This window comes from Echeneis naucrates, chromosome 17, assembly GCF_900963305.1.
Source record: "Echeneis naucrates chromosome 17, fEcheNa1.1, whole genome shotgun sequence".
Classification (NCBI taxonomy): domain Eukaryota; kingdom Metazoa; phylum Chordata; class Actinopteri; order Carangiformes; family Echeneidae; genus Echeneis; species Echeneis naucrates.
In genome coordinates this window covers 21,718,720-21,732,867 of record NC_042527.1, presented here as the reverse complement: position 1 = coordinate 21,732,867, position 14,148 = coordinate 21,718,720, and the positions used below count along the sequence as shown (strand labels likewise).

At 48.9% G+C, this 14,148-nt stretch overlaps 1 protein-coding gene across 17 annotated transcripts in view; it reads right to left on the bottom strand.

Annotated features, from left to right (window-relative positions):
• dlg1b (discs large MAGUK scaffold protein 1b) overlaps positions 1 to 14,148 on the bottom strand; it is a 44,302-nt gene that overhangs the window by 6,778 nt on the left and 23,376 nt on the right. For 5 of the 17 annotated variants that reach the window (XM_029524321.1, XM_029524322.1, XM_029524323.1 and 2 more), the window contains 12 exons: positions 12,450 to 12,599; positions 5,431 to 5,526; positions 4,736 to 4,789; positions 4,446 to 4,496; positions 3,780 to 3,904; positions 3,277 to 3,446; positions 3,052 to 3,188; positions 2,669 to 2,813; positions 2,253 to 2,382; positions 1,857 to 2,013; positions 1,671 to 1,773; positions 86 to 200 (listed from right to left, as the gene is read on the bottom strand). In XM_029524321.1, the coding sequence (XP_029380181.1) occupies positions 86 to 200; positions 1,671 to 1,773; positions 1,857 to 2,013; positions 2,253 to 2,382; positions 2,669 to 2,813; positions 3,052 to 3,188; positions 3,277 to 3,446; positions 3,780 to 3,904; positions 4,446 to 4,496; positions 4,736 to 4,789; positions 5,431 to 5,526; positions 12,450 to 12,599 (1,433 nt within the window). The remainder of the gene's footprint in view (positions 1 to 85; positions 201 to 1,670; positions 1,774 to 1,856; positions 2,014 to 2,252; positions 2,383 to 2,668; positions 2,814 to 3,051; positions 3,189 to 3,276; positions 3,447 to 3,779; positions 3,905 to 4,445; positions 4,497 to 4,735; positions 4,790 to 5,430; positions 5,527 to 12,449; positions 12,600 to 14,148) is intronic. The other 12 variants (XM_029524330.1, XM_029524331.1, XM_029524335.1 and 9 more) reach the window with 4 other exon arrangements.

The following is a 14,148-nucleotide window of genomic DNA, read 5'->3' as shown; positions in this document are numbered from 1 at the left end:
TGCTTTGGTTAGCACACACCAGGTCAGATGTGAAAAATGTTTTTCCCCCACAGGTGGAGGTCAGCTGATCTCCAGGTCAGCTCACCTGACGTACAAGGACCTCTTCTGGCTGGTCCTCAGAGATCCAGATCCAGAGCTGATGCTGCTGTTCATCATCTGCTCCCTCAGGTCGTGGATCTTCGCCTCAAACCGGCTGTACTCTGAGCCAGAGAAGACCAGACATCATTACAACACACCAACACTGAGAGTCCAAACGAACAACGTTGTTTCGGTTTTTGGGGGGCATTCCAGGTAGGAGGTTCAAGGGTCCAGAACAGCTGGTCTGAGTTGGTTCACTTTGAGTTGCACAACTTCTATAAAAAGCCATCATCAATGGAGCCCCGATACCACGAGTCACCATGACAACCGATAAAAAAAGATCCAGTTACTTCACCCTGATGGAGGTGGAGGTCTGAATTCAGGCCGAAGGAGAGGATGAACATGTTTCACTGTAAATGTAACACCGCTGCAGCAGGAGAAGAAATTACTACTAACTAGCTTACAATTATAAATATAAATGGGAATAAAATCAGATTTTCATTTAGGTGCAGTCCACCAGGAGAGAAGTGAAATATAAAAACACCATTCAAAAAGGTCAGGCATATGATTGTACCTCACTTTGATTTAAAATTTTTTTTAATTGACTTAAGCTATTTAACAAAGTAAATATTCAAGTAGTAATTTAAACCCCAAACAAAACGTTGTTTAACATCATCTCATTTAATACCCCACTAAAATCTACTTATTTAAAAAAAGAGATTAACATTTAAGTTCTGCACAACAACAGAAAGAAGGCAGAGGCCCAAAAAAACTGGTGGAGGAGCTGAGGTCACCCCGGGTCACCCCCCAGGACCCGAGTGCCTACATCAGATGTAAGTATGAACTGGTGTCTTTAAAAAATAAAACTTATATATATAACACTTCTTGTATATACATCTCCGCCCCCCCAACAGTTGTGGATGGTGTCATCTGCCTCGTTCAGCCTCCGACTGAAACTATTGAACACCCGGCAGCTGTAAGTATTCTGAAACATCACAGGAGGAAGATGATGAAGAAGAAACGCTGTCTGCTGCCACAGGGAGAGCAGCAGAATGTAAATCATTTAAAATAATAGAATATATCATTTCTAAATCCTGTTGACTTCCTCTTTGATGTTTCTTTCAGGTTTGTGTCCCGGAACATTCCCATCGCTGGGAACAGCCGTTTCAGTGTAAAAGTTCCTTTTCTCACAGCTCGACACACTGTTGTCTTTCCAAAGTGCTCTGCATCACTGATGTTGTAAAGAAAACTACCATTTGCAAAAAAAAAAAAAAAAAAAGGAATAAAAAAAAAATGTGCTGTGATGTGATTACACGTCCACGGTGTGTGAGGTCGGTGATGTGTGGCCGGAGAATGCTACTGAGATAAATGACAGACGCTCCTCTGGGAACACCAGGACATCTCATCTCTCTCCACGTAAAGCATTTGAACTAAGTTGGCCTTCGACATCAATCAGATTGGGAATGAACGGACAATCCATGTCCAACAGCTGTCTTTGTGTGGAGGAGACAGGTAGAAACCTAAATGAGTCTGTTACCATGGTGACTGACTCTTCTCGTCTGGATGTGAGCTGAGTCAGTCCGCCGTCTCACCTTCTGGTCTGTAGTGGGCCATGATGGTCACCGTCTGACCGGCGTTCTTCAGGGCGGCGGCGGCCTGTTCGTGGGTGGCGTTTCGGAGATCAACGCCATTCACCTGCAAACAGACACACAACAGAGTCAGAGACCGAGACAGAGTGTGTGTATGTTGTGTGTTGGGTGTGTTGTGCGTGCTCTCACCGACACCAGTCTGTCTCCTTTCCTCAGCTCTCCACAGAGGTCAGCTGGTCCTCCGGCGAGGATGAAGGAGATGAAGATTCCCTCTCCGTCCTCCCCCCCCACGATGTTGAAGCCCAGACCCGTTGCCCCCCGGTGCAGCACCACCTTCCTGGGCTCCCTGTGGGACCAGGCAGCAGCTGTCAATCACCCTGAAGTCATGTGACCTTACACTGAGGATTACAGCTGCCAAACCGGGACAGATTGACCTTTGACCTTCTCACCTGATTCGGGTGAATCAGGATCAGTCAGGTTCACAAACATCAGAATGAGACGTCACAATAACAATAACAACAATCAGCTGATTTTGTGTTTGATCACCAGGCACCATTAAACAGTGTCAGTGTGACGCTGCCTCACCGGGTGACATCATCATCTCCCAGCATGCTCTTCGGGGTCGGGGAGTAGCGTCCCGAGGACGCGGGCGGGGGCAGGGTCTGACTGAGGAAGTTGGGGGTGCTGATATGGTTCTCTATGTGCTGGGAGTACGCTGAAACACAAACACAAACACCTTTAAAGGCCCGCTGTGGGGGCAGTGCGAAGGGGGAGGGGTTTGATAACACACTTTTTAGCCGATACGTTACAGAAGGTTTGTGACCTGAAGCTCCGGACAAAACAGCTCTCTGATATTTGATATTTGTTCTTAAATGAGTCACTTTAATCTGAATCTGCGTGATAAATAATTGATTTTACAGTAAAAGCGAATAACCAATCAGCATGTGTGCGTTTATTTTTTAGAGCACACTCCATGCTGCTGTGGTGGGGGCGGCACTCACAGTTGGTGAGGTCAGGCGGGGCGAAGCTGTCGTTCATGAAGACACTGTGAGGTTTAGCCACTTTCAGGTAGACCACGTCAGGAGTGTTTTTCAAGGCAGTGACGGCGTGTTCGTGGCTCACCTCCTCCAGGCAGGCGCTGTTCACCTGAGGACGGACGGAGGACAACCTGTCAGCAGGGGACCAATCAGGTTCAGTCTGTCGCCACACAGTGGTATCCCAGAATGCATTGTGAACGTTTCGTCTGTTATGCTGCTAAAAAGCTGGAAACTGCTACATTCATGCGTGTCTGTCTGGGAATCTTTATTTTGGTGAGGTTGACTGTGTTGCGTCTCTCTGCCGTTCTTCTATCTACTTCCTGTTTTATTTTGGTGGGGTTGCTCACAGCCAGCAGTTTGTCTCCGATCTGTAGCCTCCCGTCTTTATGCGCGGCCCCGCCCTCGATGATCTTGGTGACGTAGATGCTGTTGTCTCCCGGGATGTGCTGGTTCCCCACGCCGCCTGCTATACTGAAGCCAAGACCTGCAACACAGCAGAACCAGAGTCACCTGTGTGACCTTTGACCTGTCTGGGGAAGTCAGCTGTGGAAAGCCCCCCCCATTAGAGTCACCTTTGGGTCCTTTCACCAGTTTGATCTCCATCACTTTCTCAGAGACGGGTTTCCTCCTGCGGACGTAGAGCCGGACCAGAGAGCCCGCCTCCTTCAGCGCCTCCACTGCCCGGCTGTGGGTCACATCCCGAACGTCCACCTCGTTAACTCTCAGGATGACATCATTAACCCTGAAACACACACACACACACACACACACACACACACACAGAACCTCTGTCGTGTTTACAGTGTTGGTTTTTAATTCTACAGAAACATGAGAGCACCCGCAGCTCTTCGTCCTTCACCATCATCATCATCACCTGGATCAGGTGTGTCGGACTCTGCCTGATGTTTAATGAATGAAGCAGTGAAAGGCAGCAGGACACTGCAGGGGGTTCTGGGTAATGAGACACCAACTTTATCTGGTGTCTCAGTTTAAAGTACTGCTGTGTGCGTTTTTCTGTTATCTTCAGGCCTTGTGTTTTCAGACTGATGTTGTGTGTCCGCGTGCGTTGACCCACCTGAGCCGTCCGTCCTGGGCGGCGGCTCCTCCAGGTATGACTTTGGTGATGAAGATGCTGGGGTCTTCGCCGATGTGAGGGTTGTCCGTGCCGCCTGCGATGCTGAAGCCGAGCCCCGAGTTTCCCTGACCAGGAAGACGATCTGTTAGTCTGGACAGTTTAGGAACTGTGAGGGTCAAAGGACACGCAGTTGTTTCGGCCTATAGGTGTGTCTCTAAAATGTAATCATTTCATCCTTCAATCATTTTTAATTCTTATAGAAAGAAATGTGTTTTGTGCGTTTTTGGACACAGTTGTGGTTTTCTGTGAGGAAAGTGATCAGACTCGCTGAAACTGGGTTATTGTACCAGCTCTCTTCTTTTTCATTCTCAGCTGCTTCGATCCACCAACTCACCTTCCCGTCCTTTGTGAGCTCCGGGACAAAGCATTTATTCGGGACTACTTCCAGCAGAGCATTCATCCAGTACATGCTTTATTGGTGCCGTGGCTCACTGGTGGGTTAAAACCAGACTCATGATTCAGAGACCAGAACCATCTGGTCCGGTCCTCAGAGTTTAGGGGGCATTAAAGGTCAGAAGCTGAGGATTATGGGCCGAGGTTCGCTCAGGCGTATTTGAGTTACGGCCCTGATCAGAGAAACCAACAGGATGCCACTCGTCATCTTACCCGCTCCAGAGTGATCTCCTCGTATTCGTAATCAGCCTCCGTCCCGTTCACCTGCACACACACACAGACACAACCAATCAGCTGCCAGCTCTAATACTCAGCTCTGGAATGACGCAGTTGTGTGTTGATGACATCACACTTTCACAGCTAAATCAATGAGTTATTCCAGCAGCTGAATTTTGGATTAAAGTATTAAATTATTTCAGAATAATGTTCACTGACTGAATGCTGATTATCAGCCTTCAAAATAAAAGCCATATAAAGGTGTGCATCTGTGCAGGTGAACTCACATATGGAGGCGTGTCCAGGCTGTCTGCGTTGACCACCACAGGTGGGGGATTGGCCTGAGGAGAGAAGTCACATCACGGCATCAGAGAAAACATCTTCGGTCTAAAAACACCACCCTCCACCCCCCATCCAGCAGCCAGCAGCCAACAGCCAACAGCATCTAAGCACACAACCTGAACGACCTCCCATGGAGCTCCACCCCCCAAAAACACAGCGACCCCGAGGCGTCATCACACTTACTCTCCTCATGATGCTCCGACCAACTGAGGACAGGAAGCAGCTGGGTTTGAGCAGAGATTAGTGAGGACAGAGCGCTACGCACACAGCAGCATCGTACACACCAGACTACACAACAACTAAAATCAAAGTCCTTCTTCTTCTGGCCCTAAAATCAATCTCTGCCTCCCTCGCTCACTCGTTCTGTTCCTGACTCACTCGCTCGCTCAGTTCCTGCCCGGGAGGAGCCAGATGGGCTTTTAAAAGTCAAATGGGGGAAGTGTGGCATTTCTCCCACTGTGTGCATCTCTAATCTGCCCCTTCATCGGAGCCACAGCTGGACAGCAGACAGGAAGCTGAACCCAGCGGTGACGGCGGCGGGACGGCAAGCCACCAAAACCAAAAGGAAAGATGAGCAGACAGAGGGAAGCGGAGCAGAAAGACAGGTGGAGGGAAATAAAACACAAAACAAAACAAAAACCTGTGATGTCGCAGGGATGATGGCGGTCTCAGCTGGGATAGGCGAGATGGGGATCACAGGGATTATGGGAGAGGAAGGCGGGGCCGCCTCGGCCTGCTGAACAATGGCATGAGGAAGGGTCAAAGGTTAGACAAACACAGCACAGATGAACAGTAAAGAGGAGGGTGTGTGTGTGTGTGTATGTTTTCATGTCCAGGTGCTGGATGGGAGGAGCTTGACACACACACAGGAAGGCCACAGAGGGCCAGGGAGGTCAGCCAATCACACAGAGGCATTCTGTGATTGACAGATTACCTGACACTTCTTGGATCCTGATGTGACAAACTCCGCCCATCTGCTGCTCTAAGAGGATTAAAGCCCTACTGTTTGACCTGTGTGAGTGTGTGTGTTTGTGTGTTAAATCCTCCGTCTCAGCAGTGGGACGACGTCCTTTAGTGATTATTGAAAAGCAGCAGACACCTCAGTTTGGCAGAGGAGAGAGTATTAACCCCAACAGCCAGCCGTGACATCAGCACAGGGTCAGAGGTCAAAGTTCTCTAACAACCGTCCCAACAATGTGCTACAGCAGGAGTTTTTCCTGGGGGGGGTCATATCCCTGAGGACCACACACAAATTCATCCGAGTCCGTCCTCACCTGGTGCACCATCACCGTCATCACAACAACAACAGCACGTTAGACCTGGTTCACACGTCGCAGCAGTGTGTGACCTCTTATGTAAGAGCGGGCCCTCGTGAAGCTGCTGGCAGGAAGTGGCGCCCTGTGCTTGTTAGAGGCTTAATTGTTGCGGCGCAGCAGCAGCAGCATGGAAAACAAACAGCAGCTAAAATTAGCCGTACACATCGACCACATCGATCCGGAGCCCTGCATCTGGAGCGGCGCTCACACGGCCGCTGATAATGGGACTTAAATGTTCCCAGAGAGCAGCGGGGCGGTTCATCACAGAAAGGACCTCAGCTCAGACTAAAGGCAGTCATCAATCAGCAGATTCATCAGCTGCTCTGATTCAACATCCATTTGCATCTTTCATTAGAAATCACTTTGAACTTCATCTGTTGTCTGAAAATTAAAGTTAAAGTTTCTTCTCCTTTTTATGATAATTTCTCCATAAAGTGGCTCAGCTGGGGATTTCAACACATCACCTCTGGTCTATGCTGACAGCATTTAATAAACTTCATCCTTCAGTCAGCGAATAATCGGCAGGTTGGCGGTTCACAGCTGAACGTGGCCCCCCAGGACTCACTCAGTTATATCTTTATTCCGGCATCTTGTCCTTCTTCACAAGCTTCTCAAAACTCCTCTGATTTTTTTGTTCAGGGTCCAAAAATGCAAATGAACAAAACAAAACACTTATCAAACACATATTGACTTAAATTATGAATACGTTTTGACAAAAATCTCAGATAAATGCTTTTAGGTGTGTGTGTGTGTGTGTGTGTGTGTGTGTGTGTGAGAGAGAGAGAATGATCCTGATGTGTTGAGTCTTCTAACCAACAAAGATACAAACAAATATCAGTCATGAGGATGAAACCATCAGAACACTCGTCTGGTGAAGACTCCACGGAATAATTCAAAAATCTCCTGAAGGGAGTAAAACAAAGGAGGCAGATTCAGAAAGAAGACGAAGCTGCTGAGTTTAAACAGAGATGATGAAGATGAAGAATAGCACACATGACTGTATTAATTTTCCATAACCTGACACACTGTAGTAACACAATCCAACCATCAGGAAGACACACACACAAACACAATCCACCTCACTGCTGAGCATGTGCAGACCGTTCGCTTCACTTTTCAAGCTGGCACACAAACACGGTCTTGAAGCAAAACCAGAACTTGAACCAGAGGAGAGGTGGACCGGCCACCTCCAGGGAGCTGGACCCATTACAGCCCGTTACAGCCTGTCCACTGAGCTGACAGCGGAGCTCTGGAAAGCGCCCCCTGCTGAGGTACCTTGTTGAAGGTGAAGGGCACCCAGGGTATCTCCGGTCTGCTGGCTGTGTGGCCGATCTGGACCTTGGCTGTACTCTTGGTTGGGCTTTTCTTCACGCTGTCCCGCAGGTTGAGGAATCGACTCCGAGCCCGGCAGGACACCGGCACGGTGCAGGCGGTGAAAGTGGACAGAGATGCCTGGACTTGTGGCCGACCTGGCTGCTGCTGTAGCTGCTGCTGCTGCTGACGGTGGAGCTCGATGGCGTGCTGCCTCTGCAGTGGGTGCAGGTGAGCGATGGATTCCTGCAAGCTGATGTCAACCGGCGGCGCCTTCTTCTCGGCGCCGTTCAAGGCCTTAGTGGTGAACTCCTGCCAGGGATAATGCGTGGTCATCTTCCTGGAGGAGACTCCCAGTTGGGGATTTAATAATAAATGATGGCGTCGTCTCTCTGATCCGGGCTCGTTCTGTCTCCTCAGTGACGGCAGCAGATCCAAACTCACCCGTTACTCAGGGTGCACCACCTCTCTCCACCCCCCTTCTCTCCTGGGCCACCCCTCCCTCATCAGCTGCCCATCCTCTGTAACACCCTCTCTCATTTCCCTGCCAATTAATCGGCTTCAGTGAGCAAGGCACATGTCAGCACGAGTGGGGGAGGGAGGGGCTGTGGGGGGGCACTCCACTGGGTACATGAATAATCAATGTCACCCCCGGATTCAGACAAAGCGACATGCATATTAGCGTCGGGGGGGGGGGGGACAGTCCTGCTGCAACCTTCATGTGTATGTTCTTTACAGTTAAAGATAAAATCCTGACAGTCGTCTCAGGACGTTCAGACTGAATGCTCAGTTACAGAAGCTACATGTGAAAAATTAGCAGAATTCGTTCTTTCAAAATAAAACTAAATGGTTAAAGGTCAAAGGTCATTTCCTCAGTGAGGACAGAAAGGAGTTCATCAGGAAGCTTCAAAAGGCAAAGAAATAAAGAAAACCAAACATTCTCTGCATTTAATTTTAACTTTCACAGGTGAAATAAAAATCGTGTTTTCTCCTGTACCATTGATTTCCACCACTAGAGGGCAGTGTCTCACTGCCCCCTCTCTCAGATTTCCAAAAGGTTCCAACAACAAACCAATACTTTTCTGAAAGTGTCTGTTGTTTTTCAGATTTAATGGAACCATTAAACTCAGGATCTGTTGGAGTATTCCCAGATTGTTCCCTTTCCAGAGGGAAAACAAGCAGATTCCCAGCATCACAAAATGACCCCTCAAAGACAGGATGTCAAAACATATTGATCTGTGTCCACATTAACCTGTGAGTGCATTGTCTCTGATGTCTGAAATTGCCATGTGGGCATAAAAGCAGTTTATTGTCCTGCAGCGCCGTCAAAATCGACCTGGAGCGTTAAATGAGGGTGCACATGATTCATGACGGCAGCAACACAAACGCAGCATTTACGACAAATCAATACCACAAACAGAGCACGGCACGGTGGCCAAGTGTGCAGACGGAGACCTCCTCACTGCTCAGCCATCAGTACTACTCCGAAGCTCCGCCCACAGGAGCTCGTCACAGCTCCGCCCATCTGATTATCTCTTAACTGTTTCTGTTGGTCAAATACCTGTCAAGCTATGACATCACCTGCCAGATTGGCCATGTTGGGTTTGAAACCAATAGAAACTAGATTTGGTGGATCAGACCTGCTCTGTCCTCCAACCTGATTGGGTGGTCCCATCTGTCAGTCACAGATAAGCTCCACCCCAACCTCTCCCCTCCTTCCTGGTCTGTTTCACTCAAAATTAACTTCATGTTGTATTTCAGACTGAGACCAGAAAGGAGGGACATTTTCCCATAGACTTCAATACAGCCTGACTTCTATTAAAGCCTGTGGAGTCGCCCCCTGGTGGTCAGCAGAGAACTCAGACCGGCTCGGCCCGGTCCATCTCAGGACGGTATGAAGACACTGAAGGTCTCAGGTCATTACTGCCTGTGTTTTCTTTGTGGTTTGAGAATCTTTTCTGTTCTCTGTGATGTGAAAACCACAGAAAAGTTCCTGTCGTGTGTTTGGGTCGTTTCTATCTTTATCTGATCAGGAGTTCAGCTCAGCTCCAGAGCCTCTGATGCTCATAATGTGAAACCAGGCAGCTGCTGACCGAACCATCAGTGCGCTCCTGTTCCTGTGTTGTCAGTGAACGGGAGGCGGCGAGGCAGCGCTGCGTGTCAGGAGCCGGGAGGTTGCTAGGCAACGCCGGGGAAGGCATGTGCTACTGCAGGGTTTCCTCACATCTGTCCAGAACACGATGCTGCTGTTTATGCAGGTAAATCTGCACATCGACACGCCGCCACGTTTCAGCCGGACTCTGAAGCCAGGTGCAGGCAGAGCCACAGCTGCTGAAAGCTCTGGAACATTCACCAGCTGTGTGTGTGCGTGTGATGGGACGACACAGACGGCGAGCTCTGACAGATTCAGCTCCAATCATCAGCCCAACACACACACGCACACTTATTATCTGCTGGTGGATGAGACTGTGGATGAGGGAGACCGGACCAGATGTGGGAGGGGGTCTGCGTGAATCTGGATCCAGCACATGACGCAGCAGCAGCAGATCTCCTGTTGCAACTTTTCCACATCTGCCTCGTCCAGCAGCGTCACATCGAGCGGACTCCAACAACACAGCAGGAGGACGATCATGTACACACTGTAGAAAATGACTCACAGCACCTCCCTTCACGCCCCCTTCCCCCCTGTAGGAGGATTTATTTTATGAATGGGAGGGTGGGGGGCTACCTACCAGCAGGCGCCTGTGGAGCCTCTTGGTCCTCCTCAGGGTGCCCATGATGCGGCGGCCCATCTTCTTGGCGTACCACACAGAGTTGAGCATGCTGCTTGTTGCTGCTGCTGCTGTGGTGAAGGTGGAGGTGGCGTCTCTCGCTCCTGCAGCAGGCTGCGGGGTGGCAGAGGTGGTGCTGGCTGGAGAGCAGACGATGGGAGGGGGGCTTCGCTCCACCTTGTGCGCCCCCCCCCCCCCCCCTTCTTCCTCACAGACACAAACAGGGAAGCTGCAGAGGAGCCGCGACACAACGAGGTCGTCCTCCTCCGGTTAGTTTAGGAGCCGCGGCGGAGGAGAAGACAGAGAGCGGCGGGGAGCAGACAGCAGACTGCAGGGCTGACGACAGGCAGACCGGAGCGTCTCATCTCTTCCCTCTGCAGCTCCTTCCTCTCAGCCCCGGGGGGGGCAGCTGACCTCTGTCCTACTTCAGTCTTCAGACTTTGATTCCTTTCTAAAAATGAGTCAGCAGGGGGAACTGCTGAGTTATCACTGTGACGGACAGTGCAGTGATGTGAGATCGGACTCATTCATGCAGCTTCTGTTCGTGAGCTCTGACGCTTCGACTGAGTCACATCCTTCATCCCAAACCAGTCCAGACCACCAGGGGGCGCCCACACTGGTAATCAAAGAAGTCAGATGGTGTTGAAGTCTATGGGAAAATGTCCCTCCTCCTCCCTGATGAGTTTCTGGTCTCAGTCTGAAATACAACATGATGTTCATTTAGAGGGAAAGGGGAGGGGTTAGGGGGCGGGGCTATTGTGTGACTGACAGGAACACCCAATCAGGATAGTATACAGAACATGTCAGCTCCCCCTTCTCCTCCAAATATTGTTTCTTCACGTGCTTCGCGATCAAATGCATCTCATGTTTCATGTTATTTACTTCATCAACAACCATGGAGAAAAGAGGACATGGCCCAGGACAGGCTGCTTCTGAACAAAAAGACTGAAGAAGAGTTGGCCTGATTCACACCACGGGGTCGAGAGTCAGGAGGTCAGAGGGGAGGAAACAGCTGCTGAAACTTTACATGGTCGACAAACTATGCAACACCAACGGCACACAATGACAAGTCGACATTTACTGTAATATATGACACTTCTGTATTGACTTTACAGAAGCTGTGCCCAATAATAATAATAAATGTTATTAATTATTATTGGTAGCAGTAGTATTGTTGGTATTACTGTTTCTGCAGCAGTTGACAGGTTCCTGTACAATCCAGGTTCTCTTGTCCTCAGACTTTTATAATTGGGTTCTTCTATGATTTGGACAAACACAATTTATAATCCAAGCTCTACAATCTGGACATGTCTGTCTCACAGAAATGTTGTGCCAGTTTCCCTCCTCTTCCCTGATATTCTGTGATTTCCCTGATATTCCAGGACCGCCTGGAACTCTGCTGGCTATAAATAGAGCTGGCCTGCCCTCCCAGCATCCTTTGCTGCATTTGGGAATGAAGTGTGGCAGAGATGAGACGATGGAGAAGGAGCCTTAGTGACAAGTCATTTGGTGGTCTCTAAATCTTTTGTCTTGGAGCTAAATATACATCAGAGCTGCTGTAAATCTTTGTGTATAGACCAACAGAAGCCCCCCCCGTTCTCTGCAGGTTCAACTCCCTCCTCCTCCTCCATTTTCCTGCCGTCAGGATTTTCTTTGTCGACATTCATCTGCTGCGTTGCCATGGTGCTGCTGAGGAGCGACAGGCGGAGGAAAAGAAGAAGAAAAAAGAAAGGAATAATAAAAGAAACCGTCACATCTTTGTGGGATGTGAGGATCCATGGAGTGCGACACGGCGGCGGAGGTGTTGCAGACAGCTGCCTGCTGACGTCAGGCCGCGGATGGAAATCAAACGTCGAGCAGTCGACGTGGAACAGGAAGTGGAGATTTCTTGACCAAAGATGGACACCATGAGCAGGTGAAGGTGTGGAGGTCCAGCTCCAGCAGCTGCTTTGGGCTGAACTAGAGAGTGCTCACTAAGTGTCCCAACATGCGACGCTTAGCATGTTAGTCGGTTCATACAACAGCTTAATTTCACTGAACAAAACCAAACAAGCACAAAGTGAACCTAACCGTCTTCATTCTTCATTCAAACCAACAGCTCGCTGCTCACGGTACTTTGGTGCCAGCTTTAAGCTGTGACACTATTCATCACAAATCATCCACCAGCACCAACCAACAACAGGAAGTGCAGAAGATCCACGACGAAGAGGAAAAGTGGGAGGAAGTGTACTGGGATGGGAGTCGGAGTGAGGGGTTGTTACCTGGATCGGGGGGTAGGGGTTGGAGGAGCAGGAAGGGGTGGGGCTGTCCTCTCCATGAGGGTACAGGGTGGAGGGCGTGGGGGAGGGGAGCTCCGGGTGGTGCTGTCCTAAAGCTGAGGAGCCGTCAAAGATGCACTCCAGTGATGCTACCTACAGGAGGGGGGAGGAAAGATGGCGTCTCATGGTCACATCAGTCAGATGGTGACCGACATACCTGACAGACTGAAGTCTGTGGTTTCCATGGAAACAAAGAGTGACTTCAAGTCAACACAATAACAGTGATGGACCTCACAGACACAGACTCCTTCACTGAGTGTGTGTGTGTGTGTGTGTGTTCGTCCTACTTTCTGCTGTTGGAGTCTCTGAGATCTAAAAGTGGATCTTCATTTAAATGAAAACATCAGGAGGACGAGGACAGAAGGACAGGGGAGGACAGAGTCCTGAATGGAGACCGAGGAGCTGGGACCAGAAGGACTAGGTGGTGGTTCAGTGGTGATTGTTGTCTTATCATTATTATTATTATTATTATTATTATTATTATTATAGATCGATGAATCATTAATGAACCCTGTAAAAATGATTGAATTAATTTTATTTAACAAGACAATGTCTCGTGTTTATTCTTTTATTTCTCATCACTACCTGGTTTTATTACTTTTAGTACCTTCATTAAGTTTAATAAATAAATATATTATTGAGGGGGCTCTGACGAGGACGCCACCGTCAGGTTCCGCCTCCCTCTGATATCGGTCTGGTTGCCACCACACGATGGCAGCAGCGGTCCAGAGAGCTGAGCTGCTGTTTGTCTGGGAATTGAACTGTGACTCGACGACACACAGAACCAGAACCAGTGGTGGAGACGTGCTGCTGTCACTGTTCAAGTCTACTTCGAACCGCATTATTTAGAATCTGAGTCTCTTCTTTCAACACTGTGGTTTTGATTTTATTTGCGCTGGTGAATTTAAATTACCTTAAAATATATTCCAGAATTTCATTTTAATTTTACTTAATATTTGTTTGCTACATAAAAAAGTTTAACTTCATAACATCAATTATTGCCTTTTTTTTATGGATGTGAAGACAGCTGTAATAATTTCACTGTGTCGTCCAGATCTGAGGAGACAGATCCTTCTTTTCTCACGATGCAGCTTGATCAGCTCTGCTCCAACACAGAGAGTTTGTCGGAGCTCGTCGGTCTCCTGTGGATTATTATTAGTCATCTGGATGCATTAAGTTGGTGGACTGCTCGGTGAAGAGACAACACAAACACTGATGAGACGCACACATCAGCAGCATGGAGGACGGCATGAAGGGGAGTAACATGATTGAGAGGCCGCCAAATCCTCCAGGTCTGGTCCTGTTCTGGTCTAAACACACTGACCACCTGACACCCTGCAACACGTGAGGTCAGCCCAGAGGACAAAGGGCAAAGACTCCAAGAGCAGGATGAGACACAACCAACCATAATGTCTGCAACCGCAGTGCCTGTGACTGATTTGCTGGGATTCAAGTGATGCTACCTAGTTAGCAGCTATTTAGCCTGTGTTCAGCTAACAGTCAGCTCCAGCTTCATGTTTATTATCCAACTCAGAAATGAACTGACACACATCACAAATCTGAAACCTTCAGCAACAACAAGCTAACCCCCCAATTCAACAGTGTAAAACCAGCGCTTTAATAAACCTGACACACACACACA